At 62.2% G+C, this 24,944-nt stretch overlaps 1 protein-coding gene across 3 annotated transcripts in view; it reads right to left on the bottom strand.

Annotated features, from left to right (window-relative positions):
* The window catches only part of PXDN (peroxidasin), a 72,127-nt gene extending 47,384 nt beyond the window's left edge, over window positions 1–24,743 (bottom strand). The window contains exon 1 of one of the 3 annotated variants that reach the window (XM_072767826.1): window positions 24,468–24,743. In XM_072767826.1, the coding sequence (XP_072623927.1) occupies window positions 24,468–24,667 (200 nt within the window). In that variant the 5' untranslated portion in view covers window positions 24,668–24,743. Of the gene's footprint in view, window positions 1–8,477; window positions 8,627–24,467 lie in introns of those variants that run through there. The other 2 variants (XM_072767825.1, XM_072767827.1) reach the window with 2 other exon arrangements.
* Between the last annotated feature and the right edge of the window lie 201 nt (window positions 24,744–24,944).

Raw genomic sequence — 24,944 nt, 5'->3', positions numbered from 1 at the left:
CCCAACAGATGCTCTCCAACGTCCGGCACGTAAGTGCAGGTAAACGACCTCCCGGAGGGAGGCTGGCTGTTGGATTCCGCGGGCCGGTCCCGCGCCTCACCGGGAGCCACCAGCACGACTGGAAGCCAGCAGGTACACAGATGTCATCCTGTTTACCTTGGCCCGTGCTCGCCGCCTCCAGAGCGCCTCCTGACCCCGCATTCAAGGCTTCGCTGAGCCCGCGGGGCTCGTGTTGTCTGCACGGGTAGCAGGCGTGCCCTCCCCTTTCTCCAAGTTACTAAAATCTTTTTTTTTTTTTTTTAATTGCAGGTTAGCAAAGGAAAACCCAGTGCAGGGTGATGACGAGAGGCGAACGAGCCCGGGTCAGAGGCCTGGCCGCAGGCAGGGCACCGCACCGGGACCAGGTGTTTGTGCACAAGGGACAACTTGGGGAACCTGTGCCTGCACCTGACAGGCAGGACCAGCTGCCCCCAGGTCCAGACATGACACCCCGCTCCTGGGGAGCTTGTGCGCACGCCAGGGCTGGACTAACACGAGTCCACCCCCCGGAAAGCCAGGGTGGCCCTCGGGCCTATGCCCCGGGCCCGGGCCTGAGCCTCCTCCCCCACCCGGCCGGGTGGCCCACAGCCAGGGCGAGGTCGGCGCCAGCACCGGAGGCCGCGCCCCCCAGCACCCTCCGAGAGGCCGGGCGCCCACCTGCTCTGCTTCACACCCCGCCCTGACTGATGGTTTCCTGAAGTAGTCCCCAAGGTGCCCACAGGTCCAGTCACGGGGCAGGTGCCACTCGACCTGCTACCGACCAGTGGCCGTGTGGCCTGCGCCCAGCGCCCGTCCCAGGTGGCACCCATGGGAACTGGCAAACACAGGGGTCACTGCTCAGGCACAGGTGCCCGGAGGGCACGTGAGGGGGGCAGTCCCAGGGCCGGGGAACAGGGTCCACGCACAGCATGGCCTGCGTCCCCTCCCCCATGACCCCGAGGACCAGGGGCCAATCCGGCAAGGTGCCAGAGCCCGGCACCCCCCAGCCCCGAGGGCCCCGTCCCCCTGGACCAGGGTGTGCACTTGGCTGCCCTTACAGCGTGCGCTCCCCAAAGACGGCGGTTCTGGCGGCGGGCGCTCTGGGTGCCACATGGCTCAGCTCGCCACGGCTCCGCCTCCGGGTTTGGGCGCCAGGCGACCAGGAAGGCCTGGACGGGAAGCAAAGAGGCGCAGGGGCTCCGTCAATGAGGCGGACGGTCTCAGGGGAACCCAGAAGGCTCCTGCCCCGGGACGGGAGGGGGGTGCCTGCAAGGAGCCTCCCAGCCCGCATGCGCAGCCTCCACCCACGCACAGGCCGGGTGGGGCCCTAACTAGGACACAGCCCCAGGCTCGCGGCGTCCACGTGTCGGGGTCTCCCGGAGCCCGGGCCCAGCCGGCCAGGAGCCTGCTCCACCGCCCTCAGGACCCCGGGCCGGGGCGCCCCAGCAGCCCGACCTCGGGTACCTGGCCGATGCCTTCCGCGTCTCGGGGGGTGAAAGAGGATAGAGTAGAACGAAGAACAGAGAGGAAGGCAAGTGTTTCTCCAATGCACACTTCAGAGCAAAAACAACTGAAAGTCATTCAAAGCACGAGACAGAAGATGTCAAAAGGAAACTGACTTTTGGGAATAAATCGAGGTATTGACCCATTCAAAGGAAAACACGCACAGCGGTTTCTACCTTGGTTTCAGGTGGGGGAGGTTTTCTTTTATTAGAAAACGTACAAAGGTCACGATGATGACAGTTCAGTATTAGGTCTCTCTGGGACTCGCGATGTCCTTCCCCGCGCAGGAACGGCGACGCTCCGGCTGGGATTTGTGCCACAAGAAGTTTAAATAATCGGGACGTTGTCGATCTTGTTTTACGGGGTTTAAATTTCTCCAGGGAAGCTAACAGATGAAGCACGGGAGACACGTGCCGCCGGGATCGAGCCAGGGCGTGAGGAGGCTCGTGACACTCGGGACACAGGGAGGGATGGAGGGGGACGGGGCGGAGTCCAAGGCCGCCCCCCCAACCCCCTAGAGCGTCAGGTGCAGGGACCCAGCTCCGTGGGGACCTGCTGCCCACAGGACAAGGGGCGGAACCAACCCAGACGAGAAAGTGGCCGGAAGGAGGGAGCGCTGGCAGGGCAGACTTCTTCCTTTCCCTTTCTGTTGTGCACAGACGGCGAGGGGACCGCGAGACACAGCCCGCTCCCCAAGGACCACAGCCCAGGCCGCTGCTCCCAGGCGTCCCCGGTCCCAGCGCGACAGAGCAGGGGGCTGCTGCCCTGAGCCTGAACCTCACGCTTCCCTGCAGCCTGGAGAGGAGGAGGAGGAGGCTTCTGGCACGTGGTGGGCAGCGGCCAGGCTGTGCCCACCTCGGTGACTCCGGGGCCGGCTGTGCCCCCAGCCCGCGGGCCCGCACCACTCACACTTCCCGGGCCCTGGCCTCGCGTGGAGGGTGGCGTGACCACCTGCAGGGGCGCCCGACAGTCGCGCACAGCCTGGGATCCTCATTCACCTGCCACCTCTGATGGCCCCCCGGGAGCCCACGTCCCAGAGCCCATGCCCCGGAGCCCAAGCCTTGGAGCCCACTCCGCGGAGCCCACGTCCCAGAGCCCAAACCCTGGAGCCCACGCCCCGGAGCCCACTCCACGGAGCCCTGGGAAGGCCCCTGTGGGCACTCACCTCGCCACTACCCAGGCGCCCAGCCCCATGTGCTGGGAGGAAGCGTGTCCCCTCCCTGCGGCGTGGGGACCCTGCGAGCTGCCCCTGCCCAGGCCCCAGTGCCCAGACGCGTCCCTCCTGCCCCCTCACAGGCCCCCGGAAGGCGTCCGGGGCCTGCAGCTACAGCCACAGACTCGGGGTGGAGGCTCCGCACGGGGCTTTGGGCCCCAGCTGGGCGGCGGGAAGCTCTCCTCTTGTTCTGCGTTTTCTCAAGCTCTGCTCGCAGGCCAGATAAAAGCAGGCAAGGGCGACTCCCGGCTCTCGGCCCAGGTCTGCACCGGCTCGGTCGGCTCCAGCACCGTGTCCACCCCGCCCCGTCCTATTTATTTATTTCCAGGCTTTACAGTTGCAGGAATGCGGTTTTCCAGGCCACACGTGAAGGCAACCAATTTGTGCAAAGCCTTCCCTCTGCCCTACAAAATGCACAAAATAAATCTACTAGGTTATGCATTTGTTCCCTCTGGAGGAAAAATATACCCCAAAGTTCTTCCACGGGTGTTCAAAACACGAAATCGGTATTTTTCCTACTTTCCAGACACAGAAGTGCCACGGGCTGTTCCCAGGGCCATTGTGTCCCGTCCCAGAAAGCCCAGCACGCAGGGGTTAAACCGAGGACAGCCGTGTAATTAGAGGGAAAGGGGCCCCGCTCCCGTCTTCTAAGCAAACAAGGAGACACACAAACACCGCATGGGCGAGCATGAAATCCGTTCTCTGCAGCTCACTGTGTCAGGGAAAACAGAGCAGCGGACGTCGTTCTAATTAGAAACAGCCAGGAAAACAGCAAATAAATGGGGCAGGATCCCAGCAGGACCTGCCAGCACAATCCCGGGCCACAGGGGGCGGGAGCTCCTGCTTTTCCCGAGAACGTGTTCGTGCGGCCTTCCTGTTATGAAAACAGGACGCGGGTGCGGATGAGTGAGTGTCTCCTCCGGCGGGGAGCACCTGGTGCGTGGTGGGGTGACCTCTGCGACGTCACGGGGCTCGAGGTCGGGTCCACCAGCTCTGGGGCTGGGGCCCTGGGGGAGCCAAGCAGGCGGCGGTGCACTCAATGGGAAATGGCTGACGCACCTGCCAGGGCGCAGGGACCCTGTGGGGACCCTGCAGGGACAGACGCCCGGGTGCCAGCCTCTGACCTGGGTGCCCCCACAGCAGGCTGCACAGCCCTCAAAGGTCCCTCCCTGCAAGCCGATGCCACCCTGCGTCTGAGGACTTGTCCGTGGGAAGCAAAAATAGTGTGTGCACATGTGCACACACAGGCACACACACACATGTACATGCACACACGGGCACACCTATGCCACACATTGTGCACACGTGTACACATGCACACCTACACCACGCACTGTGCACATGCACGCATGTATGTGTACACACACGTGTGAGCACGTGCACGCATGCTCTCTCCAGGCCACTGCTCTGAGCAGGTGCTGTTTTCTCATTCGGCAGCAGGGAGGCCACGTGCTGCCCAGAGGAAACAGCAGAGGCCTGAGTCCCTCCTCCACATTGCCCGTGCTGCGCGGTCCCGGACAAGTGCCTTGACCTCTCTGGTCCTCGATCTCCCCTGCAGGACAAAGCAACGACGACAAAGCAACGATGTTACCTGCCCATCCGGCGAGGATTGAGGAAGGAGGCGAGCAGAGCAGGAAACCACTGGTGAGAGGTGAGTGCGGGGGCCCGGGTCATCCGCTGGAGTGAGCGGTGGTCTGCGACCCCCGGGAGGCCCCGAAGAGGCCACCTGCAGCCCTCAGCGCACGGCGCGCCTCCAGGTGCACTCGTGGGCGGGCGCAGGGGGGTGAGCAGGCTGGCACGGCCCCAAGACCCTTGCGTTCCCGGGGTGCGCTCCTGACGGCCCCTTCCCGGGCGCGATCCGACGAGGGTCAGAGTGGGGTGCACGGCTTCCCGACCTGGGCCTGGGTATGGTGCGTGCTTCAGGGATGATGCGGAAGCTGTGCCCGAGCCCGTCTGCCCGCACGTCCAGGACACGGGGCCACGGGCCAGGCCTTCACAAATCCCGAGCCACGGCGAGTGGGGACAGAGCGGGGAGCCCGGGAGCTCGTGCCCTCTGCCACCGACAGCTAATCCCAGGGGCCGCGGGGAGTCTGAGGGCGCAGATTCCACAGAGGCGGCCGCGTCCACGGCTTCTTTGTTCTCCGTCCGGGCGCCTGTGGACCCGTGCAAAGCTTTCAGCCCCGGGCGATCGCATCGCGGGCTCAGCAGCTTTTCCCGACTGGTAACCAGGGTACGGGGACAATGAAGCCTGCAGGGACGCGCACACTCCCCTGCAGCGCGACGCCCCGGCTCGGAGGCTCCCAGGGAGGATCCCGCCTCCGCAGACGCTCACCTACACCCGGATGAGGCGCCAGGGCCAGCTCGCCGGACTGCAGACGTGCAGCAGGTCGTACCTACAGCCGAGTCCTCCCGAGAAGGAGCCACCGGGTGGGAAACCGGCCGCGATGGCAGAGTGTCCGCTGAAGGGGAATCTCGGGGATGAGTCAGGCTGACTCGCAGGAAACAGAGATGCGTCCGTCCAGACGTCACGAGAGAAGACGAGCACCGAAGCCCCGAGCGGCCGGCGCCACCTCCGAGCCGACCCGCCGTAGAAGCCCGGCCGATGCTCGAGCCCCGGCGACCGGCCGCGGGACCACAGGGTTAGACGCGCGACACGCACGGAAGACATCGCCGAAGTCAAGCGCGTGGAAGCCCGGCCGGACACGGGATCCGTGAGCTCTGTAAGACTCGGGGTAGGAGACGGCGAGGCAGGCAGGCCGGAAACCTCAAGCACCAGCCAGCCCAACGCCGCGTGCACGGAGCCGCCTCGGGATCCCGGCTGCCGCGAACCAACGACTCACAGGCCCTGTGCATGCACACACAGACGCGCACACCCGTGCACACACGTGCGCACACACGTGTACAATGCACACAGACGTGCACACGGGTCTGCAACACGTGCACGCGGGCGTACGCACAGGCTCACACCCACGTGCACACACAGGTTGGGTGGGAAGGGCAAACGCCGGCAGGATATCGGACGATATTAAGAAATCGCCGCTGACGTTTGATGCCTTACTTATTTTTTAGGTTGTTTTTATCTTTTAGAGATACACTCAAGTACATACAGACGAAATAAAAATGAAACAAAGAAGTGGAAAAATACGTTTTGTTAAAAGTAATATATTTTATGAAAAACCTAAGATACCAGCTGGACGTGCACCATCGGGGCTAAAGATCAAGACTGTTTGTGGTTACGCGCGTGCTCACCCGGGGATTTACTGTAAATGCCCAGGATGGAAATCACAGCACTTCCTGCAGAAGAAACTCCTCTCTCCCACCTTGCGGCCAGCAGGATCCCCGGATGCACATCCAGGGGTCACATCTTCTTTTTTCAGGTTAAATTTAGATTTAGATTTATTTATTAATTTATTTGGCAGAGAGAGAGAGACAGAGGGCGCGCACGGGGGGAAGGGCAGAGGAAGAAGCAGGCTCTCTGCTGACCAGGGAGCCCCCCGCAGGACTTGATCCCAGGACCCCGAGATCATGCCTTGAGCTGAAGGAGGACGCTGCACCGACGGAGCCCCCCAGGTGCCCCTCCCCGCGGCACCTGTCACAGTACCTCGTCCTGGACGGTCAATTCCATGGAAACCTTCACGGGGCTCCCGCATCGGCAACGACTGCGTGTGCCCCTCCGCCCTGTGCCCACCGGGCCTCTCCACAGGGTGGGCAGGGTCGCACCGCAGAGCCCGGCATCAGCCCACGCGTGCCAGGAGCGCCCCCATCCCGCCCCGGATCGCACTGCAGCGGCGACGACCCCACACGGCCCCTTGCCTCCCCGGCTCTAGGACTGCGCCCAGGGCGCCCGCCGCCAGCACGAGGCTCTCCCACACTCGACACGTGCAAGTCCGCCCCTCGCTCAAAGTGCAAATGGAACAATCCGCACACTCCCGTCCCTGCGCACTGGTCCGACGGCCCTGAAGAGAGAACTTCCCGCACCCGGCGTCACCCCCACTACTCCGTGCGCAGCCGTCACCTGCCGGCGACTCCCCAGCCCGACTGGAGGCGATGCTCCCCAGGGCCCTGCCCGCCTGTGGACGCCCTGTGACCCCGGGAGGCAGATCCAGGCCTCGCCGACGGGCACCGGGGAGCACGTGCTGAATCGAACAGCAGTGAGCGCGGTGGGTGACGGTTCTCCCCGAGACCCTCCGTGTCCACGTCCTTGCGACAGGACAGAACTGGGCAGAGGCCTTGAACTACGCGGATCAGCTCCGCTCCCGTTCTGTTGCTGTGGTGCAAGCGGTGCGCCAGGGGGACAACACTGTCGGGAGGCCTCGGGGGCCCCTCGCTGCCCCGTGCCCACCCTGTGCCCGCCCTGGCCGACCGTCCTGCTCCGGGGACTCCAGAGGCTCTTCCAGAACCACCACCTGATGAGACAGAGACCACCCTCCTGGCGAGGGCACAGGACCCACCTGGACCCACCACCTGAGGAGCTGGGGTCTCGGATTCCTGATGTTTGCACGTGTGAGAGACATTAGACCCAGACGCTGCATCCACGGCAGGTGCCCCGAGGCCCCAGGGCAGCCTCCCTGTCCGCCCGCAGCGAGCACCACGGCGCCGTGGGCACACAGACGCCGCTGCCGTAAGACACCCAGGGCGAGACGGAGCTGCGAGCCGGGAGAGGAGCCGGCGAGGAGCTGCAGGCCAGGGCAGGTGTCAGCAGCTGCCCCTCCCCTGAGCCACAGGAAGCAGCCCAGGGCTCCCGGAGCCCGGCACTGACGGGGGCCGGATGGTGGACACGTGAGAGCCCGGGACATGGGGCACCGGCGCCGGGACCCGAGCCCTCCCGCCCCGCACACCTCAGGAAGCAAAGGCTGGACACGGGAGGGGTGCACCCTGGGCCCCTGGGCTTGAAATGAGCCCCTGAAACGGGCGATCCGGGGTCCTGGAACCCTGGGCCGACCCCACCGATGGGCAGCAGACCATCTCCACGCGGCTCTACGAGTCCACACCGCCACACAGCGCAGCAGTCCCCGTTCCAGCCTACACGACCCGCCAGTCACGGACCTACTCTGTGACAAGCAGAGGCCACCGGTCCACCGCGCTGACCTACCACTCCTACCTGCTCGACTAGACCTCGCTCCGCCGCGGCGCTGACCTCCCTCCCCCACCCGCCCCCTAACCGAGCCCGCGGACCCCCCGCCCCACCGCCCTCTAACTGGCCACCGAGCTCCCACGCCGACCTCACCGGCGGCCCTGGGCCGGCTCCCTGTCTGAGTCACTGTCCCTTTGTCTGTAACCCTGACAAGCCGGCGGGAAGGGAGAGGCGGCCCTGGAGCGGGGAGGGGAGGGGAGGGGAGGGGAGCGGGCAGGCCAGCAGATGGCACCAACCCAGGGTGGACGCCTGCCAACCCCGGGAACGGCGCCCACCAGAGCCAAGGGCCAAGGGGACTCGGGATGGCGGGAAGAGCAGGGCCCGCGGGGCCGCCAGGCAGGACGGGACGGGCCCAGCACTGTGGCCCCTGCGCCCCTGTGTGGCAAGACCCCAGAGAAAGGGCCCATCGGGACGGGCTCTATGCCCGTCAGGGTTCCCTGGTCAGACCTCAGGCCGCACATGCGCAGGCCAGTCCCCGGCACCTGTTCTCACCCAGACCCTTCCCAGCTCCGGGGCTGGCCGGAGAGACGGCGACACACACGGACGCACGTGCTCCTGGCACAGGCCGGGCACTCTCCTCACCCCTACGGCCAGGGCTGGTTTCCTTACCTGAGAAGCGGGGCCACCAGCAGGTACTCGGAGGGTCATGGTGATGCTCGGGGCACACAAAACGACCGCGCTGGGGGCAGCAGGGGAGAGCCAGGCGGGGCCAGCTCGTGCCAGGGACGAGCCGTCTTCGGGCCCCATCTGCTCAGCACACGGGAGGCGGGCGCAGATGGAAGCGGTGGGTGCGGGTGCAGGGGCGGGGCCGGGCGGGGCGGACATCTCCTTGCGGAAAACAAGCGAGCCGACCGCGCCGGAACACAGGTGGAGGAGGAGACCCCTTTCTCGGTCCAAGCGCATGGGCGGCAAAGTACAAGTTTTCTCCTTAATGTGCCTAAAAAGTCTTCCTAAGGCAAGGGCCTTGCTTACGTGGTAATAACGTAACTAAAGGACGGGAGCTTCTTTCCTTTCCCCAAAAATGTTTTCAAACAAAATAATGAGGGCTGCAGACACGGGCTCCTCTCTCCTTCCACCAGTCGTGCAGGGGTGTGCGCAGGTGGGTGCACGCCCGGTGCAGGGGATGGGATGGGGGGTGCACGCTCCGCTCCGACCACCTGTCCACGTCCTCCAGGCTCTGTGCCGACCAACGGGCATTTCTGGCCACTCTGAGCCGTGTCTGCAGCCACAGCCAGCCGGTGTCGGCTCCCACCACAGGCTGTTTATTCCCTTAATATTTTCTGGTTCCAGTTCCCCAGAGAGCCGTCTGTTCTTGGTCAAGGCCAGGCCTGACCATAGGCATCGGGCCAGCACATGGACTCACTGTCCTTGGGCAGGCGCCCACCAGATCCACCCAGTGTGGCCAGGACAACCCGGGTCACGGGAGCCCAAAGGCCCCTGCATGGTCAGGCCTGTCCAAGAAACAAACCCACCAGGGCCTGGGTGTGTCCACACCAGCATACCTGTGAGGCGGTACCGACTTTAAGGAGAGGTTTATTATGGAAGGTCAGCAAGTCCGAAGTGTGCAGGATGGGCCAGCAGGCTGGAGACCCAGGAGGGAGGTGCTGCGGGAGTCCCAGGCCCTTCTGCTGGAAGAATTCCTTTCTGCTCGGGGCTCCCTGGGCTTTTCCTCCCAAGCCCTTCAACTGCTTTGGTGAGGCCCACCCACGCAGTGGAGGATAATCTGCTTTGCTCAAAGGCTACTGACTTCGTAAAGTCTAGAATGTCTCGCCGATAAGATGAGTAGTGTGGCCCAGCCAGGTGGACACCCCAAGCCGACCATCAGAGGCACCCAGGCAGGCTGCGGTGCAGCCTACTTCAGGCAACAAACCGCACCATTTAAACAGCTGAACGGGTTAATTGAGATCATTCCCGCGGAGAGGGAGAGACAGAGCCTGCTCTCTGAGTTCAGCAAAATAAAACGGATAAACACATGATCCCACTGGGCACTCACCCAATCTTCGCCGACTGGTGAGCAGAGCCGCGTTCAGTCAGCAGACACCAAGCCCAAGAAGTAAGCAGGCTCCACCAAACAGACTCCCTGTCGCTGCTTTTCCTCAAGCCTCCAAGCGGGCCGGGTTTTAATAACCCACACTGAGCAAACGGATCATAAAATGAAATCCATCAACATGGACAGCGAATAGCTCCCCTCCACCCGAGGGGCTCATCTCACCAAAGGCGCTTCCTACACACAAAGTTTTAGGAAGACAAGAGCTGCAACCCCATTAATTACTGAACAAGAAAACGTTGTAGAGAGCTGGAAAAGAGAGTTTCATCCATCAAACAACAGCACAGAGGCAGTCGGGGTTACGGACCCCAGCAGGCGCTCACGACAGATGGGGTCCGGGTGAGCAGTCAGGAAAGGCTTCCTGGGGACGCCCCCTGAGGGCAGGGGATGCACACAGGCCTGGGCACAGAGAAGGGACGCCAAGCCCAGCCCAGCCAAGCTGAGGACGCCCCTCTGGGAGGTCTTCTGCAGGGACCCTCGTCCTCACCTGGGTTACCGCAGGTGACCAGCCCTCCCTGCCCCGCCCGTAGCTCCGCGGGGGGCGGCCTCCCTCCCCGTCCTGATCCTCAGAGTCCCTGTGGCCTGGGAGTCTGTCCCCACTGAGACAGTGTGAAGCCCCAAGGCGGCGCCCACGGTGCAGAGCTGGGTCCCGTCCAGGCTCCAGCTGCTGCGTAGGAGCCTGGAAGGAGCTGACAACGACCACATAGTTCTCTGCCGGACGTCATTCTCGGGGAGCAGTTGAGAAGAAGGCTGTTTACACACACAACTCCAAGAAAGCTCGGAGGAATTAGAAGGCTTCTCCGTGGCTAAAAAATGATAAGGAACTGGGATTTTTTTTTTAAGAGGGAGAGAATCCCAAGCCCACTCCATGCTGAGCACAGAGCCCAACACAGATCCCCATCCCACAACCCTGAGATCTTGACCTGACCTGAGCCGAAACCAAGAGTCAGATATTTCAGCAGCTGAGCTCCCCAAGCACCCCTGGGAAGTGGGATTTTACAGCTGGTGCATCCTGAGCTTAGGAGACAAGAGTCTGGGGTCTATGGAAGCAGTTCCTCCCACAACCACTTCCTTTCCTGCGCCCCTCTAGCTAGGCTTCCAATCCCACTCCTGACCCAGGCAGTGAAGGAAGGAGCAGGCCCTGGGCTGTGTTGGGACAGAGGCATGGGGCCACCACATATGGGGGGCCCTGCCCCCCATACAGGGAGTCCCCTGCAGCAGGGTGCGCATGACTCAGCACCCATGTTTCGCACTAACGCGGATGCCAGTAAGAAGGGAGGGAGGGATGGACAGGAGAGCAGATGGATGGAGGGGCAGGTGAGTGTGTGAGGGGGTTGAGAGGTGATGACTCTGGATGGGTGAGTGGAAGGATGATGGGTGATTGGATGGACAGGTGGGCGGATGGATGGATGGGTGGGTGGATGCATGGATGGATGGATGGACAAGTGGGAAGATGGATGGATGGACAGGTGAGTGGATGGATGGATGGACAGGTGGGCGGATGGATGGATGGATGGGTGGGTAGATGGATGCATGGATGGATGGACAAGTGGGCAGATGGATGGATGGACAGGTGGGTGGATGGATGGACAGGTGGGCTGATGGATGGATGGATGGACAGGTGGGTGGATGGATGGATGGACAGGTGGGCTGATGGATGGATGGACAGGTGGGTGGATGGATGGATGGACAGGTGGGTGGATGGATGGATGGACAGGTGGATGGATGGATGGACAGGTGGATGGATGGATGGATGGATGGATGGATGGATGGACAGGTGGGCGGATGGATGGATGGATGGATGGAGGGACAGGTGGACGGATGGATGGATGGATGGATGGATGGATGGATGGATGGATGGACAGGTGGGCAGATGGATGGATGGATGGACAGGTGGATGGATGGATGGATGGATGGATGGATGGATGGATGGACAGGTGGGCAGATGGATGGATGGATGGATGGACAGGTGGGCGGATGGATGGATAGATGGGCCGATGGATGGATGGATGGATGGATGGATGGACACGTAGGCAGATGGATGGGTGGGTGGATGGGTAGATGGATGAGTGTGCGAGAAGAGAGGATGCATGACTGGATGGAGGAGGTGACACAGATACTGACGTAAGAAAATTACACAACAAGGAACCCACAAGAAAACAAATGCTGGAGATTAATATTTAGCCACCTGTTGCCATGCCAACACAAACATCCCACATGTCTGAATAAATAACAACGATGACTAACTGTATCCACTTTGATTGCTATTTTTGAAAGTTAAAGTGCTGCTCAGCTGGCTGTAGAATTTCTAAATTATTGTTCCACTCCAGGAAGCGAGGAGCCTCATCTAGCTTCTCCGTCCCCAGCGGAAGCTGCGAGGGGAAGTGAAGCATGGGCTGACCGCGCTCTCCGGAGGAGCTGCAGCGTGTCCCCCGGTGACTCTCTCAGGTCTGCGACGCGGGCTCCTTCCCACACACTCGTGAGTGAAGAACTCTCCCTGCCCAACGGCTCCAAAAGCCTTGCTCCCCCCACAGAAGGAGAAAGCAACGATCCCCGAGCTCCAACCACTGCAAAGGCAAAACGTACGGATGCCAACCTCCTGTTTCCCGAGGGCAGCTCCGAATTCTGCGGTTACTGTCCTTGGTCCTCAGGCGGTAATTAGCGTCAGGGCCGAGCCGGGGCGCTTCCGCAGGAGCCGGCCACCACCGCCCGCTCCCCGGGGCCCCGCAGGTGCCGGCAGCGTGCGGCCAATTTCATGCTTTTTAGACTTCTGGGTTTGGTCTGTCAGAGAAAACTGCATTTCTAAAGCGCGCGCTGAAAATTATGTCCAGTGGCATTTCCTGCCTGAATCACAAGTATCCGCTTCAATCAGAGTAAACGCACAAGGGGACACAACAGTGGGGCTGGGAGCCCGAGGCGCGCGCCCACCGGGAGGAGCCTCCGGGAGGAGCACCAAGCCCACAGAAGGAGCACTGAGCCCCCAGGAGGAGCACCGAGCCCCCAGGAGGAGCACCAAGCCCACAGAAGGAGCATTGAGCCCCAGGGAGGTGCACCAAGCCAGCCCCAGCGGCCCACGCCCCTCCCTCACGGCCCACACACCGGTGCTCCCTCTCCCGACTCCGCCTGCCCAGCCCCACCGTTAAATTTAGCACACTCAAATTGTGATAAAACATGTTTCCACAGGAAAAGCATCTACGGAGCCAGGCTGTGTGAGCGGATTCACATGCATCCCCTTCCTTATTCCTCGGAAGGCCTCTACCTTCCCTCTTCCGAGGGAGAGACCGAGGCTCCGTGGGGTGAATGAGCTCACCCAGAAGCACGGCGCCAGGACCTCAGGTCCCGGTGAGCACACCCCCTGCCTGCTGCAGGCTCCCCCTCAGTCCGCTTTCCCTCCCCCCCAGGTAGAGGCTCGTCCCTCATCACGGTCCCCGGGTCAGCCTCAGACGTCTCACGCCCTGGCCTGGGTGCAGTCGCCGTCCTGCCCTGAACCAGGGCATGGGGGAGAGCACGGGGCAGCCCGGTTCTTTTCGGTGCCCCCACCTCGCCCGGAGTGCCCCCCACGGTGCGATCCTGAGGACATCTCGAAATACTAACTAAGTGTAATGACTGAAGGCACGCTCACGGGCCAGCTCTCCGTGTGCTGGGGTTCTGCAGGGACCTGCCTGGCCCTTACCTCCTAGAAACCGTGGCCCAGACTGAGAAGGCCTCCCAGGGGCTTGTGGGGCTGCGGTGTCTACACCGGGGGGCACCTCCCTCGAGCCTCAGCTCTCAACAGCTGTACCCAGAATACCGGAGGACACACTCGACCCTCCTGATTCAGAGACTCCGTATTTGCACACTTTCGTACTTGCTAAGGTCTACCTGTGACCCTAAAGTCAATACTCATGGAGCTCTGGCGGTCACTCAAGGACAAGCGGGGAACTGTGGAGAGCCCGAGCTGCCCGACGCTCTCGTCCCCGCCGGTGAGGGAGCAAAGTGACCCTGCCCGTTCCTGCTCTGGCCAAACAGAGTCCTTCTCAGCGGCTACCGAGTGCTAGGCCCGGCGCATTTTGTGCTTTCTTTTGGTGACTTTGAAGCTTCACATGGTCTCCAAGCCTGGTCCTGGGGTCTAGTGCCCGAGTGCAAGAGGCTCTCACGTGCCTCAGCAGGAAATATGCGTGAGATGAGCGTTGCTCAGGCTCGAGTGTTTATCACTAAGAAGTCTGTGTTAAATAAGGTGTCTTTAAGCAGCAATACACACAAGATAAGGTCATCTACTGATCAGCTGATGAAGGTGTTGGAACAAGGGACTCCCAGGAACCTTGCCCTGTATGTCCCTGGATGGACCAACGCTTCAGTGGTCACTAATCCGGTGTCTGCAGTGACTTTACCACCACGAACAAGGAGGACCAATCATAAATAGCGCCTCTGGGTGCAGAAGGCCAGGTGCTGAGCTTCAGGATCTTGGAGCTCCTCCCAGGGCAGGTTCTCAGTGCAGCAATGCGATGGTCAGTCCAGGAGAAACAGCCAGCCATGGGCAGAGACCGAACCAGAATCTGTCAATATCCAGAATTAAACAGACCCGGTCCACACACGCCCCGTGATGGACAGAAACCGGATGACTGGTTTGGCCTTCAAGACAAACTGAGATCAAAGTCGTCAGAGAAGACTGATAGTAATGACTGAAGTGTCCTTACTGGGCAAGGAATGACAGGTGCATGCATCACATTTCCACGGTCCAGCCGTCAGAGACGTGCCTTGTGTACTGAGTTTCCCACAAACAATGGCAAGAGGCACCTCACTCTCTCCGTTAGACTCACCTCGATGTGATTTGATTAGCTCTATAGCAGGTAAGGGATCAATGCTCAGCTGATGGAGGACGCCTGTCCTCAGGAAAACACTGATTGTGTCCAGGAAGGAAACAGACCCAGGAAAGCCCACAACGCGCTGACCAGAGAGTCCTTGGTGTAGACCAAGCCTTCACAGACTACAGACATGTGCCCTAAAGTAACCAAAATGTATAGACAAAGGCATTTGGGAGGTATTGTTTAGAGTAGCAGAAATATAGAAACAAAGAAATGACTCATAAAAATGTTGCTCAATAAAACTGATGATTTCAAGCAAATAAATACATGGCCATTAACAATGATGGTGCAGACGTTTAATTACTGCATAGGCATAGGGCCACGATGTGCTGCAAGACTTCAAACATGCAACATGCATTACAGAGGACATAATTGTGTCCCAATTATTGTAGAGGATGGATGGATGGATGGATGGATGTATGGATGGATGGGGAGATGGATGGATGGATGGGGGGATGGATGGATGGATGGGGGGATGGAGAGGTAGAGGGATGGACAGAGGGATGGATGGATGGATGGAGGGATGGGGGATGGATGGATGGATGGATGGGGGGATGGAGGGATGGACGGAGGGATGGATGGATGGATGGATGGGGGGATGGAGGGATGGAGGGATGGACGGAGGGATGGATGGATGGATGGATGGATGAGGGATGGAGGGATGGACAGAGGGATGGATGGATGGAGGATGGATGGGGGGATGGATGGATGGGAGGATGGGGGGATGGATGGATGGATGGATGGGGGGATGGAGAGGTAGAGGGATGGACAGAGGGATGGATGGATGGATGGAGGGATGGGGGATGGAGGGATGGAGGGATGGACGGAGGGATGGATGGAGGATGGATGGGGGGATGGATGGATGGGAGGATGGGGGGATGGAGGGATGGGGGGATGGAGGGATGGATGGATGGGGAGATGGATGGAGGGATGGAGGGATGAGTAGAGGATGGAAGGATGGATGGAGGGATCCCTGGGTGGTGCAGGGGTTTAGCGCCTGCCTTTGGCCCAGGGCGCGATCCTGGAGACCCAGGATCGAATCCCACATCAGGCTCCCGGTGCATGGAGCCTGCTTCTCCCTCTGCCTATGTCTCTGCCTCTCTCTCTCTCTGTGTGACTATCATAAATAAATAAATAAAAACTTAGAAAAAAACATTTAAAAAAAAGGAAGGATGGATGGAAGATTGGAAGATGGATGGATGGGGAGATGGATGGGTGGATGGATGATGGATGGATGGATGGATGATGGATGAATGGACAGATGGATGGGGGATGGAGGGATGGATGGATGGATGGATGGACAGATGGATCGGGGATGGAGGAATGGATGGATGGATGGATGGGGAGATGGATGGATGGACGGATGGATGGATGGATGGGGGATGGAGGGATGGATGGGGAGATGGATGGGGAGACGGATGGATGGATGGGGGATGGAGGGATGGATGGGGAGATGGATGGGGAGACGGATGGATGGACGGATGGAAGGATGGAGGGATGGATGGAAGGATGGACAGATGATACAGACAAGCACGTAGACAGATGCATGAATAGATAACAAATGGATAAACAGACGGATGGGTAGATAATACATATATGGATACACAGATAACGGATGGATAGATGGATGGATAAGAGATGAGATGACAGGTACACAGATGATTGATAGAAGACAGCAGTGGACTAACGTGGATGGACAGAGGGTAAATACGAAGACAGGGATGTGCACACAGAAAGACACACTGACATACCCTATTTCTGTACATCTGCCCACACGAAGGTTTGGGTACACGTGCATCTGATGGGCAAGGCCAACCTGTTAACGGTTTCCCCTACTGATACGAATACAAGTAGCGTTTTGTGTCGCGCTCAGCTGTATTTCCACATTTTTCTGTTATGAACACGTACAACTTGCATAAAACACTTTTAAAATGTTGTAAGTGAACTGGACGGCACGGTCAGTGGGCAAGAGGGCAGCCTGCACAGCCTGCTGGGCCAGGGCTCCCGGCGAGAACGCGGCCCCGCGGCCCTCCAAGCAGGAAGGGCTCTGCCGCACACCCTGCACCCGACCGGCTCCGAGGGGGACAGCGATGAACAAGTGAGGGGCCGGAGACGGAAGGCCGTGCGGCAAACGGCCAAAGATCTTGCACATTCATCCACAACTAGAGAATCACGGGAAGTAAACAGGAAGCCCCGAGTCCGCGGGCCGCAGGGGCGGCACGGCCTACGGCCTGAGCGGGAACCTCAGAAACACAGCAGGACCCAAGGACCCGGGCTGCGCACCAAGGGTGCCTCCTGCTTTCCTCCTCCCGCCCCTTCACCTCCCGCCTTATCTCTGGGCGGACGCAAGCCCAGGTCCTCGCAAGCCCAGGTCCTCGTCCTCCGGAGAAGTCTTGAGTCGAGCAACCGGCTGACAACAAATGTGGCCCGGACCTAGGAGTCCTCATCACTGCACCACCCTACCCCACCCCCCCAGGATAATCACACTGGACAACTGACTCTCCAGGGGGGAGAGATCAACTGCCCTTAATCCCAAATAACAAAATTCCTTTGTGAGAGGAGGGAGCGAGCTGTTAACCTCCATCTCCCCGTGTGGGTCTCTGCCACGGCCCAGAGCTGGAGCCAAGCGAAGCCAGGGTGGCCCCGAAGGTCGCGGCGTAGAGAACCGTGTGCCCCCCGCCCCCCCCATCCAGCAGCCCTCTGTCTGGGAAGGGGCGAGATTGTTCCAAAGGCCAAAGGGAAAGAGGGTGGAGGTTTTTAATTTCTAATTTTCTTTACGTCTCCACTCGGCAGGCGGGTGAAGCCAGGGTTTCTTTCCTTCTCATTGTTACTTTTCAACACACCTTGTTGCCAATGAATTTAAAGTTTTGTTTGTTTGTTTTAGAGACAACAGTGAATGAGGACTCAGATGTTGGAACGAGATGGAGTAACAGGGGCTGCATGTGCTTTCTGGTCTGAAGCAACCGAAACACTCGCAAAAAATACATGAACCATGTGTTGTGAGGACAGTACAGATCAGTTAACTAAGGACAGGATCCCCGAGACTGCCGAGCCCAGGTCCCCGAGATTGCCCGGGCCCCCCAAGTCCCCAAGACTGCCGAGGCCCCCAGGTCCCCGAGATTGTCCAGGTCCCCTTAGGGCCCCAAGACCACCAAGGCCCCCAGGTCCCCAAGGTTGCCCAGACCCCCCAGGTCCCCAAGATTGCCCAAGCCCCCCAGGTCCCCGAGACTGCTCAGGCCCCCCAGGACCTCGAGACCATCCGGGCCCCCCAGGTCCCCGAGACCTCTGACCCCCCAGGTCCCCGAGACTGCTCAGGCCCCCCAGGACCTCAAGACCATCCGGGCTCCCCAGGTCCCCGAAACTGCCCAGCGGCCCCAGGTCCCCGAGACTGTCCGGGTCCCCCACATCCCTGAGACCTCTGACCACCCAGGTCACTGCCTCAGGACGGGCACAACGCTGCACCCGGGGGGAGACCGAGGCAGCGGGCCGGCAGGACCACGTGCCAGAGGTAGGGCTCCTGAATGCGCCCGGAACAGAGCAGAATCCGGAGGGCCCGGCCAGCGCTGACCAGGCCACGCGCGCAGGCACACGACCGGGGCGAGCGGAGTCCAAAGTGGAAGAAAGGAAATAACAAAGGTCAGCGCAGAAACTAAAAAGAAACAGAAAAGAGAACAAAAGAGAAGCACCGATGAATCCAAAAGTGAGGATTCTGCAGAGATCAGCACGACGGATAAAGCTCCGGGCAGGCCGGGCAGGAAACAGAAGACACGGGCTTCGGTCACCCCAGCAAGACAAGCGGCGTCCCCAGAGGTTCCCCGGATACTAAGGGGACGATGACGAACACCCCGATGAAGGGGGACACGTGCAACAGCGCCCGCGGCGAGGCCCAGCTCCGTGGGCGACAGTCCACCAGACCTTGCCAGGAGCACTCGCTGCCCAGTGGCCCCCACGCGCGCCCAGCGATCCCTGTGGGGTCAAAACCCTCCTGGGAAGACAAGCTCAAGCCGGGGACAAGCTCTGCCCCACGTTTAAGAAACAACAGAAAACTCGTTCTACCCACACTCCCCCTAAACCGGGAAAGGGAAGGAATGTTCCAGAACTCATCCTAGGAGGCAAGAGTGGCCATGCCGTGCCCAAACCAGCAGACATTCCAGGCAGAACAAAGAGCAGCAACATCCCCCACCCCCACCCCGGGAAGGCAGACCCGGGAACCTGGCGGGCAGGGAGGGGCGGGGAGGGGGAGGGAGGACACACAGGAAGGACCCTCAAATCTCACCACTCCGAAGAGGTGCACCCTTTAAAATGTTAATTGTGTCTCAATTAGGCTTTTCTTCTTAAATGGAAAGGTCAAGAAAGGGAATCTCTGGCTAAGACCGGCCCACAGAACAAAAGCCAGGCTGATGGGGCTGAGAGCAGAAGCCCCTGCTCCCGGGACCACCCCCCCCCCCCCCGCCCCCCGCGCGCCCAAGGCTCAGCTTCCGGTCGGGAAGGGGCCGGATCCCCAGCTTCAGGGGCTGATCACCCACTGGGCACCCATATCTGGGAAAACCACTGAAAAACGGGGCCCGAATCAAGCCTACGGAAGGACAGAGCGCCTGGGACACAAGGAGATCTTGGGGCGAAGCTCTGTACCCCCCAGAACTGAGAGAAACAGGGGAAGTAACAGTTCCCAGAGTACAGAAACCGATCAAGAGAGGAGTGAGGTGCGCAAGCCAGACGGGTCCCCCCCCCCCCCCCGGGGGACACCCGATGCCCTTCCCTAACTCTGTCCCCAGTTTCCATCTGCATCACACCAGGAACCTGGATTTTTTTTTTCATTGAACTTGAGCAATCCTTTCGAGGGAGGTCTCAGGATTTGCCCATGAGGCTGGTGGTGGACATGTGGCATCTGGACAGAAGCCCAGGGACCGGGGAAGGAATAACCGCAACTTCTACTTTTCTAAACTAACTGCAAGACAAAACACAAACCCTTGGAACGATGGACTTAGACAACTGCAAGCCGTTGGTGAGCTGCTCCTCGCCAGCACGCCCGGGGCGCACGCGGAGGCTGCTCCGTGCAGCCAGCAGCACCCTGAGCGGGTGCAGCAGCCCCCGCGGGGACAGCAGGAGGAGCACAGGCCACGTCCAGCGGGCTGTGGACGCCTCAAATTCAGGAACGTGCCACCGCTTCGAAATTGAATTCACCAAAAAACGTGTTCTTAAGTAAACTGCATCCCCTGGTGTTTCTCTGCGTGCCCCGAAAGCGTGTGGGAATGTCTGGGTTGAAGGGCTGGGTGCACCTGGCTGGGGGACGCACAGGTGCAGGAGACCTCACTCGGGCGCCGTTCGGGGCGCACGACGTGGACTGGAGAGGACTCCCCACCCCGCAGCCTCGGGCCCCTATTCCTGTCTCCTGCTGTGGACCCGAGGTTGCCTGGCACCTCCAGTGGGAAAGACGGAAACCCCGCTCAGCCGGGGCACCAGCCGGGGCACCAGCCGGGCACACGGCAGCCTTCCACCCGGCTCTCACACGCATGAGGTGAGTTGTGCAGCCTGGGGGGGGTTCTCTCCCCGTTGGTGCCGACGCCTGTTCCGCGGAGCCTGCCCTCAGCGCTCGTGCAGGAGGGCACCGGGTGCCCAGCGCCCACTGCGTCTCCACCAGGCCTTGGGCCTCACTGGCCTCCGGCCCACCCGCCGGGCAGAGCGGACTCCCTCGGGCTCCAGGACGACCTGAGCTTGTGCCGGGCCACTGGGTCGCTCCCCCCGCGCCCAGGCCGTCCCAAGGGAAGCCCACGCCTGCCAGTCATCTCTATGGGGGGAAACTGAGTCACGGGACAGGGTAGAGAAAGCAGCCCAGTGAAGCAGCCTCGGGGCGGTGGGGAGGTGGGGAGGTGGGCTTGCAGGGCTGCAGGGCGCTCCTCCTGCATCTGTTCCCCCGACTGGGTGTGGACGGGGAGACCACACGGAGGAGGCTCGCTCCCCAGCACCTGAACCCCACGGCGCTCCCGGCTCACCACGGGGCCCAAGCGCTTCCTCCCTGACCGCAGCACCCCGGCCACTGCCGTGACGTGACGGCTGTGCGTGGCCGTGAAGAGCAGTTAGCAGTGGGAGGGACGGCCCGTCACCAGCCTGCGACGACGCGCTGGACCCGGACACTTCTGACACATTCCTCCCGTACTTTTCAAATACATTCGAGCTGTGATAACAGAGACTCGGACTTCATCGTAACAACGAGCCTGGAAGGAAAATCAGGAGTTTGTTTTCATCAAGGCGGAGGCTCCAGCCTAAACACGCCGCGGGGCGGGCACACAGCCGGGCTGCAGAGCCCCCGGAGCCGCGTGGGCGGCCCCGTAACCGTAACCGTAACCGCGGGCAGGCAGCCTCCCCAGGAGCCCGTCAGGGGCCGGGAGCTTCCTGTGACCAGAGGGGCTGCACACCAGGGTCCCGGGCAGAGCAGCTGGAGCCCGCGCCACCCACCCCACGTCCCTCCCAGTCCTCAGACCTGGGCATGGAGCCCCTTGAGCGGACTTGAGGCCTGTGCAGGGGCAGCCCCGGGGAGCTGCGAGGGAGCCGGGTGACCCCGGGGGCTCGTCTCCAGGGGGCCAAGGGAAGCAGCCAGAGGGCCGCTGGGCATCCCCATCCCCAGAAGGGCCTGCAGGGCGCCGGGGTCCCCACCCACGAAGCGGGAACAGGCGCCCCCAGGTGCACCGGCCTCCCATGGAGCCACGCAGCCCGCAGGCCTGCCCACAGTCCCCCACCTCCAGCGCCCCACGGACACTTGCGCTCCGACCCCAAACACAGCCGGTGATGGAGAGCCCCCCGCCTACGGGCTGGGCTCCGTCCCCAGGCTGCCTCCAGCGCCAGGGCTTCCTGTCACATGGACAGTGGTCTGGCCTGGCTCGGCTGCCTGATGGCTGTCAGTTTTGGAGTAGATTCCCATGACCTCACAACGGAGGCTACAGGAACGAGGGCAGGGAGGGCGGGGGGGCCCCACGCCCCAGGCCAGAACCCCGACGGGAGGACAAAGGGGCCCGGTGGAGAGGAGGGCGCGAGGCACAGAAATGTCACGCTGTTTTAGTGCTCGCTTGTGAATGGTCGCGGGGACAGGTTTCCACTCTGGTGCTGAACAGACGAGAACATTCAGACACGGAACAAGCGCGTCTGCAGAACCTCCGGGCTGCCGTGCGCCCCACGGAGAGGGAGCCTTCTGCAGACCAGCCCTGTGCCCCCCCGCAGGCCCGGGCTGCAGACCTCAAGGGGGGGCCGGGGCCGCTCCTTCTAGAACACCACCAGATGCGTCCCGCGGGTGTGCGCTGGGGTCAAACCAAACCTCAATCACCGTGTGGTCACAGACCGTGATTTCTGAAGCCCTGACCACGAATCTACACCCAGTACCTGACCCGCTTGAACACACTCCCTGAGCACTGTGAGAAGTGTCAGAGATCCAGGGGTTCGGAGTCTTTTGGGGGGAGGGGAGAGGGATCTTGAAAGCAAAAGGATGATGCAGGGTCACATGGTCCAGCTCATTTGGGAGCCAGTTTCCATCTTAATCTTCATATTTTTAAGTCCCTAATTGCTCCCAAATAATCCTTTCAAAATAGAGGGAAAAAAATCATGGTGTAAGAGAAAGCAGAAAGCTGGGACACAAGCCACAAGGGAAAATTAAATATTTCTGCATGAGCAGTCTGTCATGTGACCGCACCTACCAAGCACCCACACAAGACCTAACCTACCAGGCCGGCCCCGGGGACAGAGCAGGGTGGTGCCCCAGCTCCTCGTCCCCGGGGTGCACGCCGTCCGGTGCACCCCCTCTGCTTCCCGAAGCTGCTCCCTCACCGCGACTGCCTTGCTCCTGTGACCTCAGGCCAGGCAGTGACCTGCTCACCCCCACCCCCCAACTATCACAGCCGGAGTCAGCCCAACCCTGGCCCCAAGGTCTCCAGGGGCAGGCTCCCTCTTCCGGACCCCAGTGTGCAGGATAGATTTGTGTCCGCTTCCCCCAGAATCTGTGCAAGGGGGCTTCCTCCCCAAGGGGGGCGGTCAGCGGAGCGTCCGTCCTGCCCGCCTCACAGAATCCACCCGCCGAGCAAGGTCATTCCAAAACATTTCTGAAACTACAAAAACCGTGAAAATATAAGGCAAAGCTCACGCAAACGAAAGCTCTCCGGAAATCTCGCCAGTGTTCACTATGATGTCACTTCCCAGGCCTACCTGGGGCTCCGTCAGCAACGCTCTGAAGTTTCGGGGGGGAGTTTCGCCCCGCACCCACCGTAAGCCGGGAGGAAGGCCCCGCTTTCGCTCCACGACACCCCTATTTGAAAACACTGTTCCTTCTAAAAAGCAATTAAGACTGGGAGGCAAAGCACAGAACTGGCCAGATGTGAAAGCGGCTCCGGACTCCAAGTTTCTGACACGGATTCGGTGAAGAAATCACCGTATCCAGAGAGACCTCTGTGCCCGCCCTGGAGTCGGTTACTTGAGAGCGCGATGCCCTCCTGGATGCCCGCCGCGGTTGGCTGCACAGACCCTCTAGAAGGAAAACCCATTTCTCTTTCCGGAAGAACAGCTTGGCCCCAGCGACTCCCGCCAAGCCCCCAGGCGGCCGGCTCCGGGGAGGGGTCCCCTCCCCTGGGGTCCCCCCCCCGGGGGCCACCCCCCCCACCCCCGCCCCGGGCTCGGGTGAAAAGTTCCAACGCTGACCGCCCACTTCCTATAGTTCACTCAAGATTTTACAACTTTTGCAGGCTCTTGGGCGGCGCCAAAATGAGTGGGGCTCGGCCAAGAAAAGTGGAAACTATTTTTGGCATCCAGAAGGGCAGCTGTAGGACGCGGACGCGGTCGGCGCCTAAAACGCATGCCTGCCCTCACGGATTTGGAGAGTTTCTCATCGGGGGCGCACCCGGAAACCTCCAGGCCTGCAGCCAAGCCGGGGCGCACGGGGCGCACGGGGCGCGGGCTGCGACCGGGGCCGGGGTCGGGGTGCGCTCCGCACGGGGAGGGGGCTGCGTTCCCGGGAGGGGCGAGGCCGGCACGGGTGTCTGCGCCGCGCACAGGCCAAGTGCGCGACACTTTGTACCCACTTGAGCGCCAAGTGGCGGCGAGCGCGGCACCCCCGCGAGAGGCGCGCCCGGGCGGAAACGCGCTCCGACTCCCCCGTCTACACTCGAGCCGCCCCGGAACTCGCGGACCCGCTCGGCGCTCAGGGGGGTCCGGGCGAGTCGGGGGGAGCGCGCGGCCCGCGAGCCGGTGCCCGGGCGGGAGGCTGCAGGCTGCAGGCGCCGGACGGGGACGGGGACGGGGCGCCGCCACGGGTCTCCGAGGGTCCGCGAGGGGACGGGGGCCCTGGGGTCCTGGGGTCCTGGGGCGCAGGCGCGGGGGCGCACGGCTCCCGGGCGGGAGGGGGCCCCGGAGAGGCCGCGGAGCGCAGAGGGGGGCGCGCAGGAGGGAAGCCGGCCGGAGAGGGAGGCGGGGAGCGGGAGGCCCGGGGAGGAGGGGCGGGGGCGGCGAGCGCGGCTCCGGGGCCTCCCCGCGGCGGCGCCGTCCAGCCGGGGCTCCCGGCCGCTAACAAAGGAAGAAGCCCCGGAGGCCGCGCGCCCCGCGCCCAGTCCGCCCTCCGCGCCCGGCCCCGGCGGACAAAGGCCGGCGCCCGCGCCCCGCCCCGCCCGCGCCCCCGCCCGCGCCCCGGACCCCGGCCCCGCGCCCCCGCCCCAGCCCGCGCCCCGCACTCACAGGATGGAGGTCTGCGGCGCCACGGCGGGCACGGCCTCCAGCAGCAGATGCATGCAGCGCACGGTGGTGCGGAAGCACAGGCAGCGGCTCGGGCAGCCCGCGCCCGGCTTGGGGGCGACCGTGGCCAGCGCGCCCCAGCCGCAGCACAGCACGAGCGCCAGCAGGCAGCGGCGCGGGGGGCCCGCGGGGCGCGGCGCCATGGCCCGGGGCGCGCGACGCTCGGACGCGAGAGGACCGCGGGCCGGCGCGACCCTGGGGCTGCCGACTGCGCCCTGCCCAGCTGCGCGCGGGGGGCGGGGGCGGGGGCGGGGGCGGGGGGCGCCAGCTGTGCACATGCGCGCGGCTCCTCCCCCGCGCCCTCCCGGAGGCCGGGCGGGGCGGGACCTGGGGCGGGCGGGGGCGGGCGGGGGCGGGCGGGGGGCGCCCCGGGCTGCGCGGGGAGCTGGGGGGGCCGGGGCACAGCGCCGTTGCGCGCGG

This window comes from Vulpes vulpes, chromosome 8 (assembly GCF_048418805.1).
Source record: "Vulpes vulpes isolate BD-2025 chromosome 8, VulVul3, whole genome shotgun sequence".
NCBI lineage: Eukaryota > Metazoa > Chordata > Mammalia > Carnivora > Canidae > Vulpes > Vulpes vulpes.
This window is presented reverse-complemented; position numbering and strand designations above follow the sequence as displayed.